General features: G+C 44.3%; 1 protein-coding gene across 5 annotated transcripts in view; it reads right to left on the reverse strand.

Annotated features, from left to right (window-relative positions):
• Positions 1 to 15,640, reverse strand: part of GLIS1 (GLIS family zinc finger 1) — a 193,415-nt gene that overhangs the window by 8,734 nt on the left and 169,041 nt on the right. For all 5 annotated transcript variants that reach the window (XM_027649004.1, XM_027649007.1, XM_027649003.1 and 2 more), the window contains one exon: positions 12,044 to 12,194. In XM_027649004.1, the coding sequence (XP_027504805.1) occupies positions 12,044 to 12,194 (151 nt within the window). The remainder of the gene's footprint in view (positions 1 to 12,043; positions 12,195 to 15,640) is intronic.

The raw sequence follows: 15,640 nt of genomic DNA on the forward strand, positions 1-15,640 counted from the left end.
TTGCACAGGCCACTCAAACACCATCAACCATCATCTCACACGACTGCTTCCTGGAGCAGCTGGGATTGGCCTTGGGGAGGGAGTGAGGCTGTGCCTGACTTAGGGCTAAGCACTACACGGGAGCGTGCAAGAGGTAAATAGAGGGGAACTGTGAATTAATGGTGACAACAGCTTAATCAAATTTACCATGAGAGGCAGAGGAACACTGCCAAAAGCTGTCACAGCAACACTCTATTAAAAGGAGCTTAAATAAATCAACCAGTCCAAGCCCATCCGATGCTGAAATAATTCCATCTCCCGAAGCAGGAAAACAAGACATATAATATAAACCATGGAGAGTCTGAATATCCCCAAACTGAACTGAAGAATTAAATTAGGATTGTTAAATGAGTGAATGCAAGGATATTTTCGAGTCAAATATGTAAGAGAACTAGAAAACAGGTTTTTTTGTGAGGAGGACACCCTCACAAAAAATAATCCCGGTCAGTGCCGGGATAAGCACTGACCAGCAATATGTAAAATGAAGAGGAGTTAAGTCCAATTTTAAGAGCCAACGTGCAACTAAAAAGGATTATTTTATTTGTTTCCTGTTTTGGTAAAGGCCTGGGGCTGCAGAGATGCCAAAAAGGGACCAGGGGGTGCAGGGGCCACCTGTGCCCTCCTCGGGACAGAGCCCAAACGCTGTCCGGGGCCGGGGCTGCCGCGCAGCAGATGCTCCGGGGGAAATGCCGAGTTCATCGCCGAGCAGCCGCCGGACGCCAAGGGCATCTCCCGCGGCCGCAGCTTCTCCTCCCAGGTCTCGGCAGCGCAGCAGTTCAGCCCCAGCGAGCTGCGAGTCGGGTCCCGTGCAAAGGCTCTGCACTGCTGTCTGTGCTGAACTGCTGCTCCCCGGCAGGGCTGACACGATCTGCTGGCACCCACACGCAGCCTTTGCTCCGGTCTCTTCCCGAGCGCCCGCACAGGAGCATCAGGAATTACAGCCCGGTCACCAGCCCCCTCCTACGGCGCACATGGAGACATTGTGCTCCACGCGCCAGGAATGCCGCGAGAAGCCTGGAAATGCTTCTATCTGAAAGGAGATTAAAAAGACTGCAGTTGTTTTCATTGGAAAGATAATAGCTAAGAGAGCTCATGATAGTGACATTTATATGGATAATGACCACACACACATTTGAAAGAGAAACAAAAGATGTACTAAAAACTCCAAGGTCGGGATGAGCCAGAAACCACTCTGAATAGGGGAGGGAAATGCTTCTGGGGAGAGTCCTCTGCAACTGCCTGTGTTGGGTTTCCTCTGCCTGCTCTTGAAATGTCTTGTCCTGGCTACTGCTGGGAAATGCAGCACCCCATGGAGACCTGCTGGGCTGCTCCGAGAGCTTTGCTGGGATGGGGGGAGCCATTGTGGTTTTAAATTCTATGCAATCATGTTGCCTGTCGAACAAAAATGGTACACTTAGGTATCCAGCTGTGGGAATACTGAAAATCCCAGCTTCCCTACCCATTTTAACTACTCCCACAGGCTACTTAAATCTTAAACCATGGGAGAAGAATTTAACAGTTTTTATTGTTATTTTTAAAGCAACGCTTGTCCCCACTCACTCTCCTGCATTCCTGTTTTTTCCTGTGTGTGAGCTCAACAGTTGTGACAGAGCTTGTGTTTTTCAGTGGGCTGGTTGAGGGAGGTGAGATCCCCCTGCGAGGCCGGAGGGGTGCAGGCCCTGCTCCAGCCGGGAATGCTGAGCGGCGTGCGGAGCTGCCAGCTCGCTGCTCCCACTGGGCACGGCTGCCCTGGAGCTGGAGCTCAGCAAACATAGCTGGCTGTGGGCAGCAGTATCCTAGGAGCAGGAACCTGAGCTGAAACCCTGAAAGCTCCGTGGAACACTTGACCATGGCTGCCTCCTGTGCAGCAAGGGTTTCACAGAATCAGCAGGTCACAGCAAAAATCCACCACGTTCCGCCTGCTCTCTCCCAAACAGGGAATTTAACGTGTTTCCTGCAAGTTAAGGCACAGTTTTTAACTAGGAAAGGGCTTTGCTCAGCAAGAAAATCTACCTATATTAAAAAAAGTGGTCAGCATGGGGATTTGTCTCCTTAAAATATTCATCACAATCCCTGCAGCTCAAGCTGGTCCCTAAAATGTTGCTCTGTGTGTGTGTGCTGTGTGAATGTGCTCTGGCACGCTTGAGGGGAGTTTTTCATCAGCTAAACTGTCCAGCTCCCAGTGCTGTGGTTTTAATTCTCTACCGAATATCTGCCTACTAATTAGGTTGCTGTGATACTCAGACTGTTAAAAGAGAGGAGGAATCATTCCTGATAGAAATTAAACAGATAATGCACTAGCAACAGAAAAGAGCCTAAAAGGAGATGTTTTCTGTGTGGAAGATGAAACACTGAACGACTTACACCGGGAACTCAGCTGGATGCACTAAAAATTCCCAGGCAGTAGCTCAGGCATGTATGTTTCAATAACTAATAGCCTGCACATTTCCTGTTAATACTGTACTACAACCACAGTTTGCTTTGCTTTGGATAGTAATAATAAATATATAACATATATTTTACCTTAATTGTAATTTGTATAATTCTGTAAATTTGCAGGTCCTTTGGGGGCCTTTTAATATATATCTGTGCCTATATATAGCTATAGAGAGAGACATATAAATACTCTCACAGGCATGTAAAAAAATCCTTATCCTTCCTTAATTCATTACATTTGAGGGCTCCTGGCTATATGGAATATTTCTGTTCAGGACCATACAAGGGTGAGTGGAGGATCAGCCTCCTCTCCACCCTGCCCAAGACACGGGAGCACCATGGAGAGAAGCAGGTTGCTGAGAACAAAAGGAACATTTTGCTCACACAGCATGTCCTGGCCTGTGCCATTCATAGCCACAGGAGCCACAGAGTCAAACAAAATACCTAGTTTTTTAAAAAGGGACTGAATAATTTAATGGCCAAAACCAACATTTCCATGCTAAGCAAGGGGTAATCAAATCTTGTGGTTCAGGACGTAAAGTGATCGCCCAAGGAGGCCCAACTTTGGATGACTGACCAGGTATTGTGGGTTTTTTCAAACTCCCTTTGAAGCCTCACATGCAGGATGGTGCTGAAGACACAACACCCATCCTGAGGGACCTGTGATTTCAGGCAGGCTTGCACAGCTCATGTGTCCCTCTCTGAGGATGCATCAGCAGGCACTCGAGTAAAAGGACTAATCAGAAAAATCCTGTTTATGTGATACCTTCATCCTCACAATGCAGAAAACTATGGGAAGAACTGACCCTGACTCCTTAACACACCCAGTCTGTGGTCCTGGGCACATTCCTGCACCGTGCTCAGCACTGCCTGAAAATACCCAGCTCCACAGCCCTTCCAGTGGGAGCTCCTGCAGTCAGGTGGGATTCTACCCACAAGGGGTCATTAAAACAAGTGTCAGACACAGACAATGAGGCAGTTCCTCAGCTCTGCTGCAAAGCATTTACCACATCAATGAGAATGCTCAGAAATCTTGGTCTAAACAGGAGGATTTTTTTAAAAAAAGAAAATTAAAAGTCAGAGAAGATACTAATCTGGCCTCCTCTCACTTTATAAGTGCATAACTTTAGGAATGTCAAACAGAAATCCCAATAAGACTTCTATATAAATTTTCTTAGGATCATGTTTTAACAATTTATTTTGTATGGTGAAAGTTTATATTAAGTTGCAAGTAAGGCCTATCTGAGGGAACTACTAAGGTATATCACGAGCTAGCAGTGATTGATAGAAAAGACACCTAAAGGCTACAAGTATCATTACTTTGCTTTAGAATTATTTATGCTCTCTCCACTCTCAGCCTCCCCAAGCAGGCACTGTTGTTAAGGATTTGTGTATTTTCACAATGCGCACCAAATGTCCTGTTCCAGCATCAGAACCAAAAATTAAATACATATCGATATTGTTCTTTCTTTCTATCACAGTGTTTGGATGTATGTTTTCTATATTCACCCACAGTGCTTAGTCTGAGTAAGAAATAGATTTACACTTTGCTCTAGCCAGTCCTTGTTCAGTACCAGTTCCAGGACAAATTAACACAGAGTAAGAAATTGCAAAGCTATTTTAAGGTAAGAGAATCTGACCAGACCTTGACTGCCGAAAGCTACACGCAGTATATACTTGGTAAATACTGAGTGGAATTGAAAATTTAAAAATAATGAAAATAAATTCAAACTAGAATTTTGGAATCATAAATAGGAATGAATTGTAACTGCAAATGGAAATATCCAAGGGATGTTTCCAATATGAAAACTGTCTGGGTTTGTTTTTTTTTTACTGACGTGATGGCTTGATTGGCAGATTCCTCAGCTAAACAAAGAACCTCAGCCCATATCCCATTGAGTTCAGTGAAAACTGGACCAAATCCAGGCTGAAAAACATCTGTCCTTTATCTCACCATTTTTTGTGTATTTGGGTTATAAGACCATTCTGTAACAAAGTTTCATGCACAGCATATCACCATATCGAACAATCTTGACTTTGAGGATTATGTTTAACTCATATTAATATGAAGAAAAGTATCCAGTAGAGCACCACAGTAAAAAGCACAAAGCAAAGCAGCTCCATGTTTTATCTGAAGTGACTTGTACAGTACTGGAGCCAGTCACAGGACTGAGAGTTTCCATGAGACGAGGTTCTACCATAAAATCCAGCACGCCAACCAGCTCATTCATAAAACCTCTCCCCCAAGCATTACAGTTACTGATACTGTGAGAAAGCCCAATTCAGTTCCAGGACCAGGAGATAATTTTTTTTATGGAAAAAAAAAGTTAACAACGATTTTCATCTCTTCCCTTAATATTAAAAATGATGTGTAAAGCTCTGCTAATCAGGTCTCTGGATAGTGCCCAATCTCTTGCCACGTGTTTCTGTTCTGGGTCCTGCCCTACGGGAATTTCTGTCAGCACATGCTCAGGAAACAGTTACACCGTTCACTCTTTTTGGACTTTTTTTTAAGACAGACTCTATCTGAAGTTTGGTGAACCTTTGCACTAATCACTGCCAGGTGCCTCTGGCTACATTTCTGGAATGCAAGGAATCTTTTCCTTCTTTCCCCCTTTCTTCCCTTGTGCCCTCGCCCCCCCCCCCCCCCCTCGCTATGTAATAAATCCTTCAATGCACATCACCTTGCTGGGCATCACTGCATTTCTCACCCTTCTCCATGAGCAGTGAGCACCCAGTGCTGTGACCAGGGCTGTGACTGCAGGACAGGACCCTGTGCTCCTGGTGCTCCCTTCTCGGGGCTGTGCCCCTGCCCAGCGTGGGGAGGTGGCTGCCAGGGGAGACTTGGGCTCTATCCCTGGCTCTGCTGCTGGTGACACACGTGTGTGTGACATCTTTAAAACAGGGCTGAGGCAATGTTAGCCTTTTTCTGGATTTTAGATAAACATAAGATACTATTTTTCAGTCAGAATGTTGCCTTGGATTATTTGGATCCAGTTCTGCACCGTCACTCACCCACACTCTGAGCAGGGTCCACACGTGCCTGCAATGAGTGCAGGAGCTTCTCAGCTGTGAGGAGGAAGAGGGGCTTCATAAACATCATGGAGAACACAATCCACGGGGTCTTTAATGTGACTGAAGAGTCTTGGGTCATTTAATTGCTTTAGAGTATTTTTAATAATACCAACAACAGTGATACGAAACCACTTTAATGTTCAAAATTACAGAGGAGCCAAAGGAGTCCTCTCCTGGTGCACTCAGAGGATTTCTGTGTGGGCCTTCTCTTCAGCTACAGAGGGACTTCCTGAAACACTATCTTTTCTAACAAATACACGTCTGAGTTGGGTGTAAAACATAACTCAGTGTCTGTCACGCACTTCATCAGCCACACAAACTCACACAGACACACAAACACCTTTTTTCTATGTTAAATGAGTATCTCTATAATTGTTCTGACCTGAGACGAGCAATTTCTGCAGAGCAGTTAATCACAGTGACCATAATGGGAACTGTGCCAATCTAAAAGATGTTTTTATTTGTAAGGGTTTGTTCAATAACCTTTGAAATGAAGTTGATTAACTGGTACAGTGGAAGTTGCTACACTGACTTGTGTATTCTGTTGTAAACGAAGAGTATGCAAGGGAAATTTGAAAACTTATTCTTGCTAACAATCTAGCAGGAAAATGTATTTCAAAGTGAAAGAAAATCCTTATTAATGTGGTCAAAGAAACATCCAAACATATTTAAATAAAAAGCACTGCCTTAGGTTCAAGTGATTGCCAGGAAGTCAATTACCAAGACATGTAATCAAACGCAGAGACCGTGTGCTCAGTGTTACCCGGCATGTGCTGCATGCTTGACTGACCTATCTGATTTCAGTCATTTAAGGTCATTATTCTCTGGCAAGAACGCAGCAAGATGCTTCCAGGTGCAGGTAGATTCTGTACAGGTAGCTGACTGTCTGCTTTCTTCAAGTTTGCCATCTGAAAAGTGCTGCCCCTATAGTGGGAGGTGTTCGAGTCACTTCATCACTTGTTACATCACTCTAAACTATTGTGTTTGGTGTGTAAGGTTTACATCCAACAGAAGTTTCGCTTCAAAAGCAAAACGAAGTTTAAAAAAAAACCAAACAGCTTTACAGGTGTTAAGTATAAACTTAAAAACAGGTAAGACCAGTAATGGCTAAAACCATTAAGTAATGCAGAAGACCTCTGGTTGAATGCAGATTAAATGCCTTCTGAGTTAGACCAACTCCTTTAACCCCTCGCCTTCTCCTGTAACTCTCTTATTTCTGACTCTAAGATAGTTTTCTACAGTGTCTCCTCTGGGCAGGCAACATGGCCCTTCCTTTGAGATGCACTACTAAAGGCCTTCTCATGAGTGTCATTCCAGCCCTCTCAGAAACACAAATTAAATACATGCCCACCTCTTTCTGCTGATGGACAATCAGCATTTACCCCGTGATCCAGCACTGAGTGCTCCTTAACCACGTAATCACTGAAATGAGCCTATGCTAAGGCTAATTTTGCTTTAAGGTGGGGAGGGGGGAAACCTGTATAAGCCTATCTGGACATGATTATAAATGAATTCTGATCACATTTTCTACAATGAGATAAATGACTTGGGATTGGAAAGCAGATGCTTTTAATCACTGCTGTTCTTTGTTACACGAGCCCAGCGCCCACCTGTACATTGTTCTTTCTCTGGACAGATGTACTGATGCCCCTTTTGCGTGCTCAGATCCATAACACCGAGATAAATTATGATGGGTTCTTGGCTTCCTCCACTGAAAATGTTTTCAGCTGTCAGAGATATCTGTTTCTTGTTATTGGTTTTAGTGCTTTTGAAAGAAAGACTAAAACACTGACTTGTGTATGCTGTTATAAATGAAGAGTATTCTCCAGTGGAATCCACAGTGAATGAGGGATGTATCTCCCTGGTCTGTTACAAAGTCTGGGTAGGTATTTAGTTCTCTGAAGTACTTCTAGAGAGCAAAGATTTGTTTCTTACAAAGACTCTAACTGCTAATTCCTAGTCAATTGATTTATATGAGCTCACAAACTTAATTAACATGATTAATAAATAAACAAGATTAATAAAAATTAGACAGAAGTAGCTAAGACACCTAATTGTCACTTAAAGTAATGAGAATTAGGAACACAAATGTATTTTCCTACCTGGCCTGAATCCTGGCAGCTCAAGGGGACAGCACAGCATATTGAAAAAAATCTCCCCATGTAACACACAAGATTTTATCCTTTGTGTTTCAATCTTAAAGATATCAGGGATTTCAAATCTGGTTTTCCTGGGTTGGGCAGAAGGAAGGCTCTGTGTACCTTGTGTTACTTTATGTAAGAAGAAATGAAGGACTAAATTTTTAACAGAGAACTCTTAAACATTTCAGTATTTCTGTGATATTTGAAATAACAGGTGCTAAGAAGCAAGCAAACAAAAATTCTGATGTTTAAGCTGCCTGATTAAAATGTCTCTTTTCACTTCCTAGTTCTAAAGTCCTGTTTCTTGTGATTATTTGTATGGGTCAGTGTCACTTCAGGGGGGTCTGGCCTGTGGTTTGGGCTGGTTGCAGTAGGCTGGTGAGAAGCGCAGGCAACAGAGAGTTGTGTGAGCACCTTCCTCTAACCTTGGCTTACTTTGTCCTTTATGTTAAAGGCTCATGAGTTTGGGTTCAGAGTCCTCATTAATCACCACCTACGGACATCACAGATGCCTTAATCCCACTAGTTCTTCGTTTACTGTTGTGTTTACAGAGGAGAAATGACCTAATTTACCACAGGAATATAAAAAAATAGTTTCACTTTCCTTTCCCTTGGAGACTCATCACTTTCCCAATACAGTCCTTATTTGCCAGTGCCCAGGTTCTGTTGGGAGCAGAAGTGCTGTTTGTCAGGGGCAGCACAAGTGACAGAGAGCCCCAGTCACACACACAGAGACCGTGTTCGGGGCCTACAAAGTGACCTTGTTGGGTCATTACACCAAATTGGTGCAAATCCCAAACCTGGTGCCACCACTTGAACTCACTTAACTTCAGTCATATCAGTTTCACTTAAGCTGATAATTTATCTCTCTGAATATTCTAAACTGGAATATACAGGGATAGTCTACAAGTGAAACTAAGTACACTTTTAGATGGCTTGGATAATAACAGCTAAAAAAACAGCAGAAAGGAAGCCAAGTGCAACATTCTCCCAAGATTTAATACTAAAAGCTGTTTTTCTGTCTTCATTCTGCTACAAATCAAAATAGACTATTTCTGCAATGGGCAAAATGAAACCCAGTCAGACATGGCAAATGCTACAAGAAATACTGAAATAAACCTTTGCTACCTGAAATAAAAAATAAAGATATATTTAAGCCCAAATCATGCCAAGCCCACTTTCTGCATGCCAAAGTATTTCTCAGTCACCCACTTTCAGCTTAATTAATATCAATGTAAGTAAATTCTTTTGGTGTAGCATACACTTCATACCAGAATTTGAAAAAATGCCCTCCATATTGAATAAAGCCAGAATAAATACATTTAGTAATGAAGTCAGATTTTGTTAGAACATTTTCAAATGAATTAGATAATTTTGTCAAACTATTTAAATGTCTAAGCAAACCATTTGGGAAAATTGACTGCTGCACTTGGTATTGACTTTGGCAAAGGATGGTCTAACATGGGGCTTTTTTGCAAAAAAAAAAAAGAAAAAGCCTTTAAATCAAACTCTGAATCTCATGTCAAACTTGAGCAGACTATTTGTACTCCGCCTCATGTCGTTTTTGGCGTCTTGCATATTTCATGACTCAGTAATTAGATTTCTTGATAGTAATCATTTGGTTCATTCCAAAGCCTCACTCAGACTCTGCGATCCAGCCTTGTCATCGTTTGATTCAGAGGGCAGGAATCCTCTGCATTGACTGGAACAGGAACGCTGAGACAGCTGACAAATGAGGCCAAACATTCTGTGTGTGCCAGAAAGCTGGAGCAGTTCACATGGAGAAAGGCAGTGTTGGGTGTTTCTTTCCCGTTGTGAACCATATGTATGTTATATGAGTAACAGCAAAGGGGGAACAGTCCTGGAACCCAGTGGCTCCAAGCACTGGATTATGAAGTGATTTTACCCAGTTAAATAGATGAATGCTTTGAACAAAACTGTGCTAAATGAAACTCGAGGACTATTAGTTCACACCAAGTTTCTGTACTTGCAATTAAGATGTCATGCACGGGCTGTATTTCAGCAGTCATTAATAATGTAGGCATAAACCATTAAATACAGTACAAGGATCTTGGACTGGGTATGACAACGCTGAATGCAGACTGAGTTCAGAAAATGGTGTTTGAGATCCTGAAAAATTCCAAGTAATTATGTCATGAAACCAGATGCCCTGTTTTAAAATCACTGCTCAGAAATACATTCCACTCTCCGTTCCCTGATGTTTGGCTCACAATTAGAAACCTGTTGCAATCTCGTTCCCATATTTTGTCACAGAATATTAACTACAGTGTTGGGCAAAGACTTTACTTAGGTCTATGAGCACCGAAACAATAAATCAGCCCTGTTGTCTCCTCCAAGGGAGAATCTGCACTGCACTAGAACTGAGATCAGCAGACACAACTCTGATGTAAACTTTAGCCTATGCTAATGATCAAAATGTCTGCAGCAGGAGCTCAGTGAGGCTCAGCTCACTCAGCGTGGTGTTCCTGTTGAAAGGGAAGTGCTGTGCTCTGGAATGGAGACACGAGAGGCAGGAATGAGAATTCACCTGGGAGCTTCCGACCCCTCAATCTGGAGAACTGTCTGCTGCCCTCACTCTGGTCAAGTCTTTGCTTTCCCTTCCTATTAGCAGTTACAGAACACAAAGTGCTTTAGAAACAAATCCACCTTCCTGACAGCCCATTAAATCCTTCCCATAGCATGTCCTTACTTTATTTCACTCTTGGTTGGGATTTTTTGCATTAACTCCCCTAGGAACCAACTCAAAGAGCAAACAGCAGCACACTGGGGAGCAGTCAGAGGGAGGGATCCCACTCCCCCAGGCTCAAGCAGTACCATTCTCCATGGAGGAATAGGTCCTTCCTATTCATGAAGGAATGACCTTCCCTGTGGACTGTCTGTCTCCCTTCCTCCTATTTGCATCACTCCTTTCTCTGCTACAGAAAACTTCCTATTATCTGGTGTAACTTCCAATGCCTCCTGTTGAACACAGGAAGCTCTGCCATGGGCATGAGGTCTGCCAACAGGAAATACAAGGTCAGGAATGTGGCAGGGCAGGGAAGGAGAAGGGTTTGGCACAGGTATTTTATAGGACAGGGACAGGATAAGTCTGTTCTTATGATGGGCAGATGCATCACGTGTTGGGAGGGGACACTGGTACCTGCCACTGGCCAAGGTCATAAGAGGTGGCTGAAGGAGGAGCAGGGTATAGAAGCTCAGCTTGCTGCAGCATTCATTCCCCAATTAGGAAAAATAAAAGGAGTAACTGGTTCCTAATTGAATTTCCTCAATGAGATTGTTCTCCAACTACTCCAGGTGTAATTTTCCTTCCTGTGCCCCTTCCATGCCACACACACTCTGCCTTCTGCCCTTTGCTTAGAAACCTTCTGGGCTTTCCTTCCCCCACATAAAAGACGACAAAAGTCAGTCACTGGACTAGGATGGGAAAACTCTACATTCAATTGCTGTATTTGCTAAAGAACCCAAACATGTTCCTAGGGAAAAAGAATCCCTTAAATCTCTCTATATCCCAAGTTCCCATCACTAAAGCAAAATCAGAGTTCCCTCCCCATCCAAAGTGCTGGGAAGTGAAACTCTAAGTTTGATGTGTAATTTGTATGAGGCCAAGCACGAAAAAAAAATCTGAGCAAAAAGATTAGAGCGGAGTTTTGTGGCTTACAGAGATTCTTTACTGTTGAGAAGATGTTATGAGATCCTTGAGCAAATGGTGCTTTAGAAATATCCCAGACTGTAGCCATGCAATGCAATCTGTACTGTAGCAGTGCAATCCATACAATCAATGGGATTAAACACTCTTCCCTGATTAGGATCTCAGTGGTTCAAGCCTGCTGCTGAGAGATGGATTACAGAAAACCTTATCGGAGAGCAAGGAAGTGAGAAAGCCTGTGGCTCTGACACTGAGTCTTACTAAAGCAAACATTGCCTGATTCCTGAATGACTCATAGTTTTTACCCTTTGACAGATTTCTCATTTTAGCTAAGAAAAGTTCTCTGTGTTTATCCAAACCTACAAGAATTCATCCAGGAAGAATTAAAAAACAAAATCTAAATGTGAATGCATGTTACGGAGAAAAAATCCCAGTGTATTCTGTTGAAGACAAGGACAAGGTCCTGAACAACCTGATAGTAAGTCTGCCTTGCTTTGCACGGGGGATGGATGAGATGACCTTCTGAGGTCCCTTCAAAACTAAATTATTCTGTGATTCTAAACCAAACAAAATCACTTAGTTTGGGCCAGTGTTTTCTTCTGAACAGCATCCACACAAAGTAAAATAAACAGTTAATCATTCTTTATCACACCAGACAGAGGCCAGGAGTGTTTGACACACATACCCTTCCCTGGCACTGTCCAACGGCGACTGCTGGTGATGTGGGCTGGGAAGGGCAGAGTCGAGCGGAAGGTGCCTTGAAGGGATGTCATGAGGGGACGGCAGCACACCTGGGGAGGGGCCGTTGTGGCTGCTGCTGGAACCACTGTACATGCCTGGGAACACACAGCACATGGCAAAATAAAATTAACAGGGCAGCACCCAAGTAAGTCCTGTAGAGTCTCCAACCCTCTCCCCATTTCCCCAGCCGTCCCTGAGACACAAGCCCTCAGCAGAGCGTCCTGTCAGCAGATGCAGCTGTGCCTGAACAGCACCCAGAGCTGGGCTGTGCTATTTTGACACGTGTCCTCTCTCCAGTCCTATTCAGGAGCCCACCTTTTCCTTGCTGTGACTGCAGAGCTGTAGGACTCCTCCTGACAGCCAGCAGGGCTTGGCAGGACTCTCATTCTGCCTTTCCCACAGTTGTGAGTGGGAACCCCCAGTGCTGAGGTGTTTGCAGCATGATGGAACTCACACAGAGAGCAGAGCGGGCTGTGGTACCTTGTCAGCACCACACTGGACACTGAACTGTGTGTGCACAAGGGGCACCAGGACCTGGGGGTTTGTTCTTGTTCATTTCAAACTTTGTAATTTGACTTTCCGTTAGTATGCTGATGGACACCCCAGACCATTTAAAAATATCACATATTGATACAAATGAAACCCCAATAAATTAAGTGCGGAGAGGAGCGAAGAGACATTTTTAATGAGACCATGAGAAGGTTTACTAGCACACAGAGGCACTGAAGGGGTGTGGATGTGCCATTTTCTGGGGACTCTGACCGCTCTCCTCGACCACGCCAGTCAGGCACCATCTGCCCTCTCCCACTCCGTGTGTGCCGAGTAGCACGTTCAGGATGACAGAGCCGTGTGCCAGCCGTGCTTGGCCGTGTCCCGTGTCACTGACAGGGCTCTGGACTGCCCTCCTCCCAAACCCTCCCAGGGACATGGAACAAGCAGAAGGCAACATGAAAATCTGGAGAGTGGGGAATGTGTGACACCCTCAGGGCGGAGAAGCCACGGCTGAATGTCAGCATCTGTTTCTGTGTGAGACTGAAGAGCAGAACCACTAAGGCAAGATTCCAGCCACCTTTGTCAGGGACTTCAGATGAGTCAAAAACCCCTCTTGAACAATGAGTCCTCAGCTGCTGACAGATCTAAAGCAACAAAAATGAACCACATCATCTCTGTCTCCCACTAGACAGAACATTTGTCAACCAGCCAGTGAAATCAACTTGCTTTCTGCACTGCACGCCAGACAGAAGGGCTTTAAGAAGTCAGATGTTCCCAGGTGATGTGAGGATTTATTTGTCAAAGCTTCTTCTGATAAGAGTAAGTCAGTAGCTGGGATGCTGCATTATGAAAATGCTGTTTTTCCACTGGTGGCTTCAGTCCATTTCATAATGCAACACTTTCCACTTCCCCCACATCCTCACTGGTCATACATTCATTATGGGGCTCAGAAGATGAGCCAAATACCAATTTGACCTTGACTGTTCAGTGTCATTTCACACTTCAGCTGTATTTCCTACACTACCAGTTCAGGTATATTGGCAGCACAGCCTGGAGGAAACTGCTGAACCTAAGACAAGCTGTTCATGCTCTCTGAGGCTCCCAGAGTGCTGCTGGGCTGTCAGTAATTCACACAAAAAGCTCAAAAGCCCTCAAAAAGTAGTTTTAGCAGTGTGGTGGCCAGAAACATATTCAATGTTTTATCTTTCAATCCCACCCCTGAACAGTTCATAAATGTTTAAGACGTCTCTCCTGGCCTGTTCCTTACTGTCCCAGCTACTGAGGATAGTTCAATTCTTTGCTTGAGGTGATGAGAAAGACAGAGTAGCTGAGTACCTACAATGAGCATAACCCTCTAGAGAAGCAAGAAAATGTAAAAAACCCACCCCACAACTCTGTATGTCCAGCAGCCAAGGCCTGCATGTGTCCCAGTTGAGCCCTGCCCAGCTCTCCTGCAGTGGGAACACTAATTTTGAGTGTCACTCTCTGGTATCCAGCTGCCAGGATTCATGGGATGTGTCAGAACACAATTATCTTTGAGGTGTTTGTCAAATGTGGTTGAGCTTGGTCAATGGATTAAAAAAATACTGTGGGGAAGGGGACTGACACATGTGAACAGAGAGGCCAAAGAAAGGGTTATGTAAGCCTTGCTTCCAGAGGAAATGGGCCTAAACCCAGATCCTGCTTTGCACAGTGCACATCCCTTGGACACGGGGCTGGTGGGGCACGAGGGAGCTGCGAGGCTGCTCCGGCATCAGACACAGCCATGGTGCCCCCGGGGCTTGGAGTGAGGCTGAGCCTGCACAGCCTGCCCTGGGGATGGGGGCTGCATCCACCCCTAAAGCTCCTGGATAGGGGGGAAGCCAAAACATGAGCCAGCATAGTCAAAGAATCAACCCAACTGTTCACTTGCTGAACTTGCATGGGGTGTCTGCCTGTAATTCCGGAGCACTTCCAGGGCTATGTGGCACACACAGTGGAAGATGGGATTTACTGTGGATTCTGTGTGTGTCTGCAAGGACACATTACTCACTTCTGTTGGGTCATGGAGAACTAAAGTGGTACTTATTTAAAGTTCAAAGTTACTTATCTTACACAGTGCAAAACAAGGGCACTCCTGTTAGAACATTCACTTTACCGCCTTCAAGGGACGGACTTTCCTCTGGACATGGGCACTGTGAATCCATCACCTATCAGACAGTTATGCTGCTACTGGAATCCAGTTTGACATGTTTCTGCTCTAGACTTAATGCACTCAAAGTTTGGAGCTGCTGTCACTCTGGTCCCATCACTCCTTAATGGTATGTTCATGGCTGTTAAGCCCAAAGATGGTGCTTTTGAAGGAAATATTGGCAGTGATGTTTATCAGAAAAGAGAGTGAACTGTCTTGTTCAGGGAAGCAGGAGGCATCTGCTGATATGGGGTGTACAAAGTCCTTCCCACTGCCAAACCTAAGTGAAATGAAGAGTTGTTTGAGTGGAGAGAAATGCTGGTTTTATTGCCTGGATCCCCCTTTCCAGGAAACCAGGTGCCCCTACAATGGAAGAAGTCAAGGGGGGAAGTGCAATTGCTAACCCAGTCTCAGTATTATTATCAAGACTTCCAAAACTTCATTTCTTTTACAGTTTTTCTTCCTTTTTTTTCCAGTGCTGAGTTCTAATAATCTGACTCCCTGCAGTCACACAGAAGCCTTTGGAAGCTCTTGTGAGGGACTCCTGCAAGTGCAGCCCACGCCAGGCCTGTGCACCTTGGGCCTCTTCACACATTGACCACCTCAGCTTGTAAATATATGTCATCAATCAGTATTTTAAATGGCTTGGCCTTTAACCTCAACATCTGTGGCCAGAACAGAACTCTGAGCATCTGTGACTAGCAGCCTTTTTTCCCCCTCAATTTTATAATAATAAAACATGCCCAAGGAAAATGCCTACACAGAGACACTTCCTTTGCAGGGAGAGTGATATGAGGATTCAGGCATAGCCAGAGTTCAGTGTGTGCAGCCATGAAGCATCTTAGTTATGAGGAGGGAAAAGGTGGAAGATCTCAGCAA

This window comes from Corapipo altera, unplaced genomic scaffold (genome assembly GCF_003945725.1).
Source record: "Corapipo altera isolate COAL_440 unplaced genomic scaffold, ASM394572v1 112, whole genome shotgun sequence".
Classification (NCBI taxonomy): Eukaryota; Metazoa; Chordata; class Aves; order Passeriformes; family Pipridae; genus Corapipo; species Corapipo altera.